The sequence below is a fragment of the Lontra canadensis genome, unplaced genomic scaffold, assembly GCF_010015895.1.
Source record: "Lontra canadensis isolate GAN:19392208 unplaced genomic scaffold, GSC_riverotter_1.0 scaffold34, whole genome shotgun sequence".
NCBI classification, from domain to species: domain Eukaryota; kingdom Metazoa; phylum Chordata; class Mammalia; order Carnivora; family Mustelidae; genus Lontra; species Lontra canadensis.
The window spans coordinates 6,203,218-6,218,794 of NW_022631028.1; the positions used below are offsets into that span (position 1 = coordinate 6,203,218).

Below are 15,577 nucleotides of genomic sequence, written 5' to 3' on the forward strand. Positions count from 1 at the left end.
ACTGCACAGCAAAGGAAACAATCAATAGACTAAAGAGATAATCTGTAGTATGGAGGAAAATATTTGCAAGCCATACTTCTAATATGGGATTAATATCCAAAATAAACAAAGAACTCATACAACTCAACGGCAAAAAACAAATAAGCCAATTAAGAAATGGGCAAAAAACATGAATAGACTTTTCTCAAAAGAAGACATATGAATGGCCAGCAGATATATGAAAAGGTACTCAACGTCACTAATTGTCAGCGAAATGCAAATCAAAACTATGATGAGATATCGCCTCACACCTATTAGGATACCTATTATCAACAAGACAAATGATAAGAACTGGCACAGATGTGGAGAAAAAGGAACCTTGGTATACTACTGGCAAGAATATAAATTGGTACAGACACTATGGAAAACAACTTGGAGATTACTCAAAAAATTAACAATAGACTCCTATATGATGCAACAACCTCACTTCTAGGTATATATCCAAAGGAAATAAAATCAGTATCTCAGAGATATGTACACTCTGTAGCACTATTCACCATATCCAAGTAACCTAAGTGTCCATCAATGGATTAATGGATAAAAAAAAATGTGTTGTGCACAGAAATACAAAGAATTATAAGAGAATACTATGAAGATTACATATGCCAACAAACTGGACAACTTAGGAAAAAAAGGGTTAAATTCCTAGAAACATAAAATCTCCTGAAACTTAATCAGAAAGAACAAAAAAACCTGAACACGCCAATTACTAGTAACAATATTGAATTGATAGACAAAAGACTCCTCTCAAAAGACCAGGAGGTCTTCACAAGTGAATTCTGCCATTTAAAGAAGAATTAATACCTATTCTTCAAATGTAGTCTATGAGGCCAGCATTATCCTGATACCAAAACCAAAGCCACACACACAAAACTAAACTATAGGCCAATATCCCTGATGAGTATAGATGAAAAAATCCTCAACAAAATATTAACAAACTGAATTCAATAATACATTAAAAGGATCACGTGATATGATTTCAATTACACGCGGAATCTAAAACACAACAAAAAAACAAATAAGCGAACAGAAAACTCTCAAAAAGAGGGGAAAAAAGGTGGCTACTGAAGGCGAAGTGGGGGTGAAGGACTGAAATAGGTGAAAGGGATCAAGAGGTACAAACTTCTAGTAATAAAATAAATAAGTCAGAGAAATAAAAATTGCAGTATAGTGAATGTAGTTAATAACTGTAATAATGTTATATAGTGACAGATGGCTGATATATTTATGGTGAGCACTGAGTAAAGAATTGTTGAATCACTATGTTGTACACCTGAAACTAATATAACACTGTATGTAATTATACTTGAATAAAAAATTATACTGTGTATACAAATGTGTAACTTGTCTTTGCTATCTAAAATTGTGAATATTTTCCCAGTTCATTAAATATTCTAAAAAAGAAAAAAGCAGCCTAAGTGTATATAAAATAATATTATTTAGTCTTGAAAAAGAAGAAAACCCTGCCATTTGTGATAACATGGATGAAAATGGAGGCTGAAATAAGCCAGACTCAGATACTGCATGATCTTACTTATATGCGGAATATAAAAAAGTTGAATTCATAAAAGCAGAGAATAGAATGCTGGTTACCAGGGATGGGGAAAATGTGGAGATACTGGTCAAAGGGTACTAAGTTTCAGTTATGCAGATGAATAAATTCTGCAGATGTGATGTACAGAATGGTGACTACAGTTAATAATACTATATTATACACTTGAAATTTGCTACGAGAATTGATCGTAGTTGTTCTCATCACATAAAAAGATGGTAACTATATGAAGTGATTGATAAATCATTTAGTATGATTGTGGTAATCATTTCATAATGTATATGTGTATCAAAATTATATAAAATTCTTATTACTCAATTATATCCCAATAAAGCTGGAAAAAAAATTTAGGGGTGAAATGTTTTATCTTTCACCTACCTTCAAACGATTTGGCAAAAGGAAAGTACATGTGTGTGCAGAAAGATATGGAGCAGGTCTGCATAGGTGTTAATAATTGATGAAGCAAGGTAATAAAGTAATCAGCTATTCATTGTTGTGTACTTTCAGCTCTTAGTCTTTCAGATTTTCAACTGTGAATGTAAAAATATTTCTGGAGGAGAGCCACTTGGATGGCTCAGTCAGTTAAGCATCTGCCTTTGGCTTGGGTGATGATCTCAGGGTCCTGGGATGGAATCACACATCAAGCCCCACATAGGGAACCCTCCTCAGCAGAGAATCTGCTCTTCTCTCCTTCTACTCTCCCCGCCCCCTGGAACTTGTGTGCTCTCTCAAATAAATCAATAAAATCTTTAAAAATAAATACTTCTGAGGGATACAGAAGCAGTAAGTAAATAATCCCATATGAGATCATGGTATTTTCAGTATAACAAACTTCATTAAGCAAAAGAGAACATCATCCCCCTTCCTACCTAAATTAATAAATACCAAAACAGTGACACTCGATATAAATAAATTTTTTTTAAATTATGAAACCATGCACACAGCCCTCTCCTCAGTTTCTAGTGTTGTAACACAGGCAGTTCAAGACCTCAGCATGTCTTGAGATAATGTGTTTTATCAATCTTCCTTTCATTCTACTGCAGTGCTTAGACTGTGCTTTATAATTATCTGTGTAGTTATATTTCCCTCTCATTAAATTGTAAATTCCTAAAAGACAGGGAGTGTGTCCTATGTATTACTGTATCAAACACAGTATCTGGCACACTAACTGTTAAATATTACCTGAATAAATGAAAAAGAAAAATTGGGTAAAATTAACTTTTTCAAATACACTGATTCTGTCCAATTCTTTTCAAACACTTATTCTGGAAATTCTCTTTAGTTCAATGATTTGAAATGTTCAATCCACCACTACTTGTAATTTAATTTTAGAAATAAATATATGACATTAGGAAAAGAGTAAAATAAATCATAGTATATATAGCCATATAATGGACTTTAATACAGCCATTAATAATGATAGCAAAGCATTTAATAGCATAGGAAAATGTAAAATAATTATAAAAATGTAAAAGATTACAAATTAAATACATGACCTTAATTGTGCTTAACAATGTATTAAAAACAATTTTAAAAAGGAACTAAAAGAAATTGATAGTTCCTTATAAAACCAGATTATGATCTTTTTTTTTTCTTCCTACGCCTCCTAAAACTTCAAAAATTTCTGCAAGTAACAAGAGTTATTCTCAGAACTAGAAAAACCTTAAGAGGAAAAGAAAGACTCACTTAATCACCCTTTCCAAAACTACCTTCTTTCCTATAATACATAAAAGTTAATCCAGTGTCTATTTATAATAATTTATCCCATGAAGGATATTTAATTTCTATAACCTAGCTAATTTTAGTCTTTTCATAGAGTGCTAAGTAACTGAAAAATTAAAATAAGAATATAATGAAAAGTTCACTATCAAACAACCAAACAATATGATGATACCACATAATACTCAAGCTAGAGATTCAGATACTATATAAACTCCAGGATTATAACCTTCAAATATCTTGGGTTACATGACAGGCTCTAAAACCTGTTAAAAGCTTTTACATGAAAGCACACATATTTATTTTTCAGCAAGTTATTATTTTTTTTACCTCCCTAGAAACAAAAAGCTACATACATGCATCTCTGCCTCTGTTCACATTGCTCCCCATTCTTCCATAAATTGTCACCTACCATTTCTGAGGTTTAAGCACAAATCTTTCTTGCTTCCAATTATTTTTTATTGGAAAGTAGCAGCTAATGATGTGGCAAGCATTTCCCTTGTTACAGTATTTTTCATAGTTAACTAAATACGCACCTTCTTCCATTAATCCTCGGATCTGCTCATCTTTCTCTTTCAAAAGATCTGAAGTCTCACTACTATTTAATCTAGTAGCAAGTTCTTCCTTCATACTTTTAATTTCCTAATTTAAAAAAAAAAAAAGAATGTGAATACCATAAAGAATTTCACTCTGGGCATATTTTTCAATTTTTTCCATATTCAAAGAAGTCATCAATAATGAAATTCTCTATAAAGATCTGTTAAGTTTTATTCTGTTAAACTGACTTTATTACCTCAGTTAATTAAGTAAACAGTTTGAAAACAACATAAAAGGGGCGCCTGGGTGGCTCAGTGGGTTAAAGCCTCTGTCTTCGGCTTAAGTCGTGATCCCAGGGTCCTGGGATTGAGCCCCTCATCAAGCCCCTCATTGAGCCCCGCATGGAGCCCCACAACAAGCCCCGCATCGTGCCCTCTGCTCAGCATGCACCACCCCCCACCCACCTGCCACTCTGCCTACTTGTGTGATCTGTCAAATAAATAAGTAAAATCTTAAAAAATAAAATGTTAAAAAAAAAGAGAAAACAACATAGAAAACTTGAACTCAGATATAAACAGGTTTTAATATGGAAATGCAAATGAGAATAAGTTAACTTTCAAAACCTTTCTTGAGTACCTCTATACACATATTATCAGGTTAAGCATTGTATTTGGAACAACATATTTCTCCATTTTTCACTGTATTTCTTTTCCTCATCTAAAATTTGCACTTACTAGTGCATTGTGAAATGTGGGAAAACATATAAGGTTCAATCCACTTTAATAAAGCAGAGATTCAGCACAAACATGTCAAGACAGTTTATCTCTTAAAACCACAAATGGAGGAGCGCCTGGGTGGCTCAGTGGGTTAAAGCCCCTGTCTTCAGTTCAGGTCACGATCCCGGGGTCCTGGGATCGAGCCCCATATTTGGCTCTCTGCTCAGCGGGAAGCCTGCTTCCCTTCCTCTCTCTCTGCCTGCCCCTCTGCCTACTTGTGATCTATCAAATAAATAAATAAAATCTTTAAAAAAAAAAACAAACCCAAAAATGGAAATATGAAAAGTGTTCTATGATTTAAAATAAGGTTTTAAGCAATGATCTGAAACCAAACAGCTGAAAACAACTTGAACCATGCTTTGCACCTATTGTCATTTTATCCTCACAACAATCCTATGAAGGAAATACTTTATTCAACTACACAAATAAGAAAACCAAGACAAAAACAGACTGAATAAACTTTGAAGGTCAGAGAGCTATTAAGTAGTAGAGTTTAACTTGATTAAATTAAATTTAAATTAAAATTAAGTGGTAGAGTTTAACTTGAAACCAGGTTTATGAGTCCACAAAGCCCATGCTCTGAACCATCCACAACACTGCTGCACATTTTTCAGGTGTCAAAATTTGATTCACCCATCAAGGCCCAGTAAGACTATCCTGCCTTCCATGAAACTTTCCTCAGTTCCCCTGGTCAGACTTCGTCCTCTGTGACACCATTCCAAACTGCTTATTTGTCTTTCTCTGTAATTTATTTCATTCTGCCTAGTCCTACATAGGTGTTGACATTATCTGTTTTCCATCATTAGAAAAGCCAACTCTTCACTTAAAGTACTTCAATTCACCCTGAATTTCCTACAGATCCTAAGTTTGGGTCGGGGGGTGGGGTTCCATATATAGCAGTACACAAAAAAACGTGTTAAAACTTGGGGCCCAAGCTTTTCCCCACCTATAGCCCATGGTTTGGGTCTAATTTAGATCTACAATTCAAAGTACATCATAGAAAACAAGCATTATTTAAAATCTAATTTCTCAGTTAGACTGGTCTAGATGCAATACAGTGGGGACAAGAAGAGGTAAGTTGGTTAGGCAGTCTCCGGTTACTGTCAGTATCTGAAACAAGCTAGCTAATTAAAGCAACCTAAGCAGAAGAAAGTCTATGACTTATTCCTCTTCTGTAAGAGTATACAAAGAAAAAATACAAATATTAACACAGGTCAAGAAGAAGGAGAACAACTTAACTGAGAAGGGCAAATGATGAGAAACACTATTAATAGTTGAGATAGAAGAAATATTTACTAACCTTAGCTGGTTACCTATTTCTGAAATAGCCAACGGCTACAAGTTTTAAGAATTAGAACAATGATTCCCAAACAGGAGTGACTAAGCTCTCAAGAGGATATTTGGCAAAGTCTGCCAACATTTTCAATTATCTTAACTCAGGAAAGGGTTTGATGATTGTGCACTGGGAGATGGGGAGGAGAGGGTGACACTGGTGTCTTGTAGATAGAGGACTGGATGCTAGTAAACCCCCTATAATGTAAAGAAAAGTCCCATACAGCATAAATCATCCAGCCCAAAATATGAATAGTGCTGAGAAGAAATCCTGTATTAGGATAAATCAATATGCTTCACAAGAGTCATTAACCCTTGCAATTTTTTTGTTTTAAAATTATTTTGACTTGAAGAAGTACATATATGTCTGAAGTGATTCGACAGTAATAAATGGGAGCAATGATATATTTTTTTAATTTACACAGTGCCTTTTAGATTTAATTGTTACGTATTTTTTTTAAAGATTTTTTATTTATTTTATTTGACAGACAGAGATCACAAGTAGGCAGAGAGAGAGAGGAGGAAGCAGGCTCCCTGCTGAGCAGAGAGCCCGATGCGGGGCTCGACCCCAGGACCCTGGGATCATGACCCGAGCCGAAGGCAGAGGCTTTAACCCACTGAGCCACCCAGGCGCCCCATTAATTGTTACGTATTTTAATGAAATTATCATTTATGAAAATTATCCTAATGATGCTAGCTATGTATCTTGCAAGGACTTATAGATACATTATACAAATACTGGCTTAGATTCTTTTAAAACGTCAAGAACCTATAAGTCTAAAGATATTTAAAAATCTACAATTTAAATGTTAATATACTATATGGTATCCTTTAATCTTACTTCTCTTTTTTTCCATACCAAAATATTATGAATGCATCCCTCAAAAATCCATTTTTGTCCAGAATTTAATTAATACTATTTTTAACTTTCATTACCTTTTTAGCAGCATCTCTCTCTTTGCAGGCTAGCTGAACTTTCTTTTCTGCTTCTGCAATTCTTTGAGTAAATTCATCTTTCAAGGAAGTAATGCTGCTGCTTTCTTCTTTCACTCTAAACATTTCACTAAATTAAAAACAAAAGACACAGAGATACTTGTTTACACATTCCTAGGTAACAAGATGAGTGCAATTTGCAAAAGGAAAACAACACTGTCTTCAACATATGTTGAAGACTAAAACAAATTAGTTTTAGCCTTGTTACTTTCAAGAAAAAAAGCACCTGCTTAATTTATTTTAAAACACCTAAACAAAAACCCATTATAAAATGAAAATGTCACCAATATTTGATATGTAAAAGTAAGATAAACAAAATTTTTCATTTTTGAATCTATTACATTTTACTAATCACCTCCTTAGAGCAAATATTCAGTGGTTTTTTTTAATATCACACTTTTCTTTAAATATATGTTTTAAATCTCTAATCCTAAAAGGTAAAATGGTTTTTTGTGTTATTTTTGCAAAATAACACTTTTCTCTTCAATGCCAAAGGTAATATGATAAAGATAATGTGAGGAGAAAAGAAATCTCTATGGTGGGAATTTAAAAACTACTGCATTTCCTTTCTTTCTTTCTTTTTTTTTTTAAGATTTTATTTATTTATTTGTCAGAGAGAGAAAACAAGCAGGGAAAGTGACAGGCAGAAGGAGAAGCAGGCTCCCGGGTGAGCAAGAAGCCCAATGTGAGACTTGATCCCAGGACCGTGGAATCATGACCTGAGCCAAAGCAGACAGTTAACTAACTAATATCCCACTATTCTATTTTTTTTTAATTTTTTTAAAGATTTTATTTATGTATTTGATAGACAGAGATCACAAGTAGGCAGAGAGGCAGGCAGAGAGAGAGGAGGAAGCAGGCTCCCTGCTGAGCAGAGAGCCTGATGCGGGGCTCGATCCCAGGACCCTGAGATCATGACCTGAACCGAAGGCAGAGGCTTCAACCCACTGAGCCACCCAGGCACCCCACCACTATTCTATCTTCAATAATTATACACAAGTTAAATTTTAAACATCTTAGTTTAAAATACAGTCTTACATAATAACCAAGTATTTGGGCCTCTACAAAACATACAAAATTTTTCACATTTGTAAAATACTTACTCTTTCAGATTATCATAGGCTTCTTCTAGAAGTGCTTTTTCTTTACTAAGAGATAATAACTGAGCCTCCCTTTTATCCAGTTTCTCATTCAGAAATTCAACTCTCTGAGTAAGGAGAATACACAAAAGTCAAACATTTAACCTTAAAAAAAGAAAACCACTTCTACATGCAGGTGATGAGTTGTAAAGGTAACCTAATCACTGTAATAAATAAAACAGCATTTTCTCATACAAAGAATTAAAAACAATATTGAGAACACACTGGATTCAGAACAAGAACTCATACATTGCCGGTAGGAGACTATAAATTAGAACAACCACATACCTGGTAGGAGTATAAATTAGTAAACCACTTTGGAAAACAATTAGACAACATCTAGCTGAAGACCTAGACGCTCTTTAATATAGAAAATTCTTTTAGATATATTTTAGAGGAGAAAACTCTTGCATAAATATACAAGAATATTTATAAGTTTGTTATAGCAAAAATCTCGGAAAGGTGTGCACATCCACCAAAAGAGGAAGGAAGCTAGAGAAAATAAAAAAAGAAAGACCCAAGAAGGGCTTTAAAGCCTTCCATAATATTCTGTATCTCAGCTAGGGAGTGGATATACAAGTACGTGTCTGTTACTCCATTTTATTCTTTAATCCAAATATGTAACATGTAACTTTTCTTTTAGTATGATACTTTGCATTTAAAAAATAAAACCAATTTTATAAAATCCATAGGAATGTAACTTTAAAATCTCCAGAATATTATCAGTATAAAGCTAAACAAAAAGGAATGGTTAGAATATCTTACCCTTAGGTCTTGCTGATGTAGTGATTAACTTGAATATGAGGGGAGAAATGATGCTTTTATGCAGTAAAAAAAAATAGTCCTACCTGATTGAGGTCTAGGATAATTTAGAAATCACTTACCTTCTGAAAGTAGCTCAAAAATATCTTACTGATATTAAATAGTGTTAGTTTCAGGAAATCAAACTGCTATTATAGTTAGAGCATGGCATTTCGTTTGTGAATAGTATTAAACCTAGGTAACAGAATCTGGCACTTTTTTTTACATTAAATAATTCAATACATGGCACTTACAGGACATTTCTTCAAGACATCCTATATCTCAGAGGAGTCTATTAAAGATGCCAAATCCAACTCAATTTCTCTATCTAAAAATCACAGGAAAAACCCAAACTGTGACTTAATGTTAAAGAATTTACACCACTTTCCTTTTATATGTATCAGGTAGAAGCAATCTGTCATTCCTAAGCAATACCATTACTCTTTGGACATTTCCCACTCTTATTCATGTAAGAAAGCTATCAGGGAAACATCAAAATAACATAAAAGAGAAAACAAACAAGTAATTAGTAACAACAGAAACACACTCATAAATAATGAAAGACTACATTTTTTCATTTAAGATTTGCTACAAATAATATGAACAGTGAAAATTTTTTTGATGTAGGAAAAACCATACATTTGTATTCATTTCAGAACCTTTACCTACAAAGGATTTGCAGATATCTGTTACCTTAAGATAATCCTTTGCAAAATGACAAATTAATGAGCACAGCATACAAGAATTTTAAGGTGAAAGGACTCAACAGCGATGGTGCAAGATGGAAATTTTGTTACGCTTAGTTATATTGAAATGTCGATTTATGTTATCATCGTTGTCTCAGAGAAATTTCAAATAATTTAGTGTCAGTAAATCAACTTTAAAATCCTCAATGCCGCACTTAAATGTCAAAATGCCTGCCTTTTTTAATCAGTACAAATCATTATACAACACTGAATGTTAAAAATAAGCAACTAAAAGAAAACAAACAATGATTTAATCTCTGGAAAGCATATCCCCAAATCCCCTTCCCGTCTCTAGAGTTACCTGGCAAACATCTTCCTTTTCACAAGGCGCTTCCGGCTTACTTTCAGCAGCTTCCCGCTCCTCAGCCACCTTGTCCGAGAGAGTATGTCCTTCGTTTACTGGTGTAGCAGAAACCAAAGTATCAGGCTGTTCACAGTTAACAGGTGTCGCACTTCGTCCACTTTCTTCCATTTCCGTTTCCTCCGTGGGTACAATTAATGTTTCATTCACTTCTTCTTCCGATTTTCCTTCAACAGATTCATTTGTTTTAGTTTTGGGAGTTGAAGGATTAACTATAATAGGTACTAAAGCATACCCCTTGCCTGACAGTTCATCATCTGAATTGATTTCACTTACACTACGGCTATCTAATGACTGTACACTAAACGAGTCTATTCTTTCAAAAGCATCAGATGAGCAGCAGCTCTCAGTGAGTTTTTGGAAATCATCTAAACGATTATATTCAGGACAGGCAGATGCCGAGAGAAGCTGAAAAGATGTCTGCATCAAGTGAAGACTTGATTTGGAATCTGTAGTCTCTTGTCTCGAACTGGCTGAGCTCTCACTTATTACACTTTCATGATCTAAAACTTCAATGTCACTGGTGGTAGAAGTACCGGACGAGAAGGTGCTAACAGGAGGTGACGGTGTGTTACTCTGTCTGTCCTCATGTTTTTGTTCCTTAGGTTCCAAAGCCACGTCCTTCGTGTCTGCTGCAGACATATTAGATATGTTTTCTCTAGTTGTTTTCACATTGCTTACACTTTCCGATACTTTCAAACGTACAGCTGACACCTTCGTATCAGATTCTTTATTAACAGTTTCTTCATGCTTGCCCTCAGTTTTAGGCGACAGAGCATCTACTGCTGGAGCTTCCCCTGATGCAGATGGGGTAGAGTCTTTTACTTTTGACTCAGTTGTTTCAGATGTCCTTGACTGTCCGGTGTGCAAGGATTCCTGTAAAGTGCTCTTCACTTCTTCTTCTGGTCGTTGTGATTTAGCTGGTGGTTTTGACACCACTGGACTCTTCTGAACGGTCTGAACATCCGTTGGAGAGAGAAAGGCACTGAAGAAATTTTCAGATTCATCCACCACAGTTCTCCGAACTGGCTTTGTAATTGCTTTAGGACAGGCTACCGGCTGACTCTGAGGTTCAGTGTTTGACTTTAACCCCCAGGTTGAAGAATCCCATCCTCCACTGACAGGAGTACTTATTCCTTTGACAAAATAAAATAAATAAATAAATATTTTATGTTAATATTACAATTATTATAAGTCAATATAAATAAAGTTTAATAAAAGGAAATTTACGGAATACAACCTATAATTTGGACCTGTTAAGATCCCTGCTTACTGTGTAATTCATTAGTTCATTGTTGAACTTTGGGCCTTAAAAAGGAAAACTGATATGGATCTGCCCAAAAGGAACTAGGAGCAAAGATCAGAGGCCAAAATGGGCCTGGCCTACCAGAAGCAAGTATGTTATAACATTAAATAACACATTAAGAGAGTACCAGTATATGTTCTATAACTCATGCTAAGTCTAAGACACACATCACGCATCTCACAATAGGCGGTACCCTCACTTACAGGTCATGCATGAGTAATCATACCAAACTGACCCTACCTTCTATTCAGTTAGTTTAATTTTATCCTTCTATTAATTTTATTCTTCTAATATCAGTAATAAAATATGGTTATGAGTTGGACAGAGGGTAACATTCAAAAGCTAAACTCAACATACTGATGACAAATGTTCTTTTCCAAAGATCAAAGTAAACTGATGGGAACAGTACCTTCTAGAGGACAAATTCACTTTTATCTACTTAATGACAAGCTCATTCTCCAAGTGTCACTCTCCAAACCCACTCTATGAGAAAGTTTTGTTCCCTTCCTAAATTCCAAATCTAGGAGGAATTTAGAAGGTCTTATGAATTTCAGGGCCACCTAGCTGGCTCAGTCAGTGGAGCGCGTACTTCAATCTCAGGGCTGGGAGTTTGAGCCCCACATGGGGTACAGAGGTTACTTATAAATAAAATCTAAATGGGGTGCCTTGGTGGCTCAGTCAGTTAAGCTTCCAACTCTTCATCTCAGCTCTATTCTTGATCTCACAGACAGAGTTCCAGGCCCACATGGGGCATGGAGCCCAGTGTGGAGCCTACTTTAAAAAAATAATAAATCAATAAAATAGAGCCTAAAAAAAGGTCATATGAATTTCAAAGATGTTCACTTTTTTTAAGAAGTATTGGAGTTTTTTTTAAATATATGTATAGATGGTAGTTTACATTATGGCTTTTTAAAAAACTACACTAAGGAGAAAGTAACTCCTGGGTAAAAAAAGATAATTCAGTCACAGAAATACATGCTACTAAAAAACCCAGCATTTCTTTTAAAAAAATTCTTTTTTCTAAATTTAAAAGTGGCTGAGCAGAATTACCAAAAATTCTGCACAATTAGAAGTTGGTGGGGCATGAACAAGCACTGAAAAATCTCCTAAAAACTATTAAGCCCTAAATTAAAGTCTATCCTATAATACGGCTTCAGATGTATAGAAGTATGTAGGAAATTTCAGTTTGGGGTCAGTTTTATACCCAATGGTTTAGTATATGAAAACACTGAAAAAAAAGGGAAAAGCCAAAAGTAAAGATGCAAATGAACAAGCAAGATTAGGGTGCTAATTAGCTTAATTTAGTAGGTCATCTTAATGAACGACACAAGTTAAATATGCCTCTTGAAGAAGCTGAAGAATGTTTTATATAAATCCCAGGGGTCATCCGATATCCACTGGTCATCTTTGAGTAAGGCAATGTAAAACACAGGTGATCAATAAATATTCACGGCATTTCACTAAATCTGAGTCTATTCTGGATAACCTATTTTGAAAAATGAATCATACAGACTGATATGGGAAACAAAGGCACAAGAAAAATTATTAAATTTCCTTACCACTAGCAGTCCATTGACAAGTCCTTGAAACAGGCAGAGTTCCTTTAGGAACTCAGCTGCCTCAACCTCAATACTTGGCCAAGGGCAAAAGGAAATCTTAGCCAGACCCTCCAGATCCTGTAAGTCTACTCTAAAATATAAAAATTCCTTTTGAGAATGGTGGCTCAGAACTGGGTGGCTCAGTTGGTTAAGCAGCTGCCTTCGGCTCAGGTCATGATCCCAGCGTCCTGGGATCGAGTCCCACATCGGGCTCCTTGCTCGGCAGGGAGCCTGCTTCTCCCTCTGCTTCTGCCTGCCTCTCTGTCTGCCTGTGCTCGCTCACTCTCTCTCCCTCTGTCTCTGACAAAAAAAAAAAAAAAAAATTCCTTTTGAAATCTCCTTTATCGCTATCCCCAAGATATATGTTGGCAATCATCCTCCCAAAGATATGACCCACCAATATACATCTGGAGAGTCTCACGACTGAGTTTTTACTAAACAGCAATAAATGACCTTCTCCTAACAACAGCTAGCCCCACTTGAAGGTATAAAATGGGCCACTCATGACCCCGGTCCAGCTCTTTCTGCCCATGGGTCCTGTCCCTGCGCTTTAATAAAACCACCAAGAATTCTTTCTTGGATGTGAGCTTCAAACCCTAACATCTTTCTTACATCATGGAGGATTCAAGTCCCGGATTTCATAAAATGAGTATCCTTATATCTAAAGTTCATACTCTGTCTCTTCTAAAGTTTAGTAATTCAAAATGCAGGGTATCTGTGAAAGAGGAAGTTGAGATACTCCAACAAGGTCCTATAGCCTCTCGTATAAGGTAGGAAGATCATGACATACAGCCATGGGCCAAAAATATCTTAAAATGAGGTACCTCCAACTTAGGTCCTGACTTTTCAAAGATGTAAATTTAAAAACAAATCGGAAAGAATTAGTCGACAATCACTGAATTCTTTTTCCACAGCGGTTCAGAGCCCCCACCCCAATGCAAATTTTTACCCCTCATACCAAAATGCGGAGCTGTTTCTTAGACTTAGAGCCAAAGCAGCCGAAGACCCCTCTAAGATTCAGCTCAAGAAATCTGCAAAGGGAGACGCAGCTCTTTGGAAATAAAATGGGACGCAACCCAAAACTCCTGGGCCGGCTTGCACGGGTGATACCTCCACCAGGTTCTGCCCCTCCCCTGCTGTGTAGCCTGCAGGAAGCTCCTCTGCCCCTCTCAGCCTCGCTTTCCCCTCCCGTAAAACACGGACTGTAACCAACCTAACTGGGGGAGCTGTCTGGAAAATGGGAAAGCCATAAAAAAGCACATTCCGCGCCACCAAGCACAGCGTGCTCATTAAGGGGCAGGGGTTGTTCCTCCTGTCCCGGCTGATGGGCTTCAGATGCTGGCTCCTCAGTGTCCGCAGCGCGCAGCAATCCCAGTTTCTGGGTGCTCGCGCCCCCGGCTACGTCGAGAGAGGGCGGGGCACAAGCCCGACAAATCGCGACCCGGACTTCCGAGGCCCGCAGGACCCGCACCCGGGGCCACAGGTACCGGGGACCTGGGATTTCCCTCGGGAAAGCCGCGAAAACCCACTCCGAGAAAACGAGCCTTTGTGGACGGCTGGGGAGACGGAACTCGCTCAGAACTCCGTCAGCGGGGAAGGTTCCCTGTCTGCACCTCTTCGCCTGTTTGCCTCCGCGAGCGCAGGGACCCCCGGGGCCCCGCTCCTCTCTCCCCCCTACCTGGCTCCCCGTACGGAATCGTCTCGGCCCAGGCGCTCGGCTCCTCTTCCTGGATATCCAGGACCCTGTCGATGGACTTCTGTGCCTGGGACAGGGCCTGCTTCGCGAAGCTGGAGAGCTGGGAGGCGTTGAACCAACTCATCTCCCCTCCTCAGCCGGCAGCGGCGGCGGCAGCACCAAGCGGGAAGGCCGAGGGCCAGCCGAACGGCCTCAGGCCCGGGGAAAGGTGCACCGGAACGGCCTCGCCCCCTTCTGCCCTCAGCGGGCCCTGTCAGCGGCTGGCCATGACCCCGACCGTCTCCCCCGAGCCCGAGATGTTACCCTCAGCCCTGCCCGCACAGCTGGGACGAAAGGCCCGGACTGCGCATGAGCTGGCTTCTTCCACGTACACAACCACCAAATCCGGGAGCCCAGAGTTCCGTCAATAGACGGAAGAACAGGAGGAGCGCTGACGTCACATCCGGGACCCGAAGCTTGCCATTAGTTACGAAGAACGCAGAACGATTTCTGTTGATAACTGATTCCAGGCATAGCGCGCAAATCCCTGGGCACGGAGAAGCTCTGTGGCTACGAGCAGAGGTAGACTCGTCTGGGTGGGAAAGCCAGTTTTCACGCCAGCTCCTTCCTAGGAAGAAGCTCAACGTACTTAAAAGCTAGTCCCTGGCCAGCAAAAATTTGCAAATAAAGGTAGTTCGGCTTTCCCTATTAGCGCTCCGTCTGAAATATTTCATCAGTCCTGTGTTAACGTGGCCTTCAGGTGGAACCCTGGGTTTGGGTTTGCCTAAAAATACTGGACATTTTATAAGGCCTGATCCAGTCTACCTGATGAAGACGTCTTCTGTAAGGTGTTAAAAGTTAGAGCGAGGGTACGGAAGGCACAACCTCTTCACAATGTAGGGGCCACTCTCGGTCCCAGGCAAAAGAAAACTTGAGAAGCACTAAAACTATTACTCTATTAATGTGCGTTGTGGACATTTAAACAACACCTTTTTCTGCATTC

The 15,577-nt window shown here is 37.7% G+C and overlaps 1 protein-coding gene across 1 annotated transcript in view; it reads right to left on the bottom strand.

Annotated features, from left to right (window-relative positions):
- The window catches only part of TMF1 (TATA element modulatory factor 1), a 34,440-nt gene extending 19,443 nt beyond the window's left edge, over positions 1-14,997 (bottom strand). The window contains exons 1-5 of the mRNA XM_032867355.1: positions 14,578-14,997; positions 9,936-11,131; positions 8,052-8,155; positions 6,892-7,018; positions 3,847-3,952 (exon numbers count right to left, since the gene is read on the bottom strand). Of these exons, the coding sequence (XP_032723246.1) occupies positions 3,847-3,952; positions 6,892-7,018; positions 8,052-8,155; positions 9,936-11,131; positions 14,578-14,719 (1,675 nt within the window). The 5' untranslated portion in view covers positions 14,720-14,997. The remainder of the gene's footprint in view (positions 1-3,846; positions 3,953-6,891; positions 7,019-8,051; positions 8,156-9,935; positions 11,132-14,577) is intronic.
- Between the last annotated feature and the right edge of the window lie 580 nt (positions 14,998-15,577).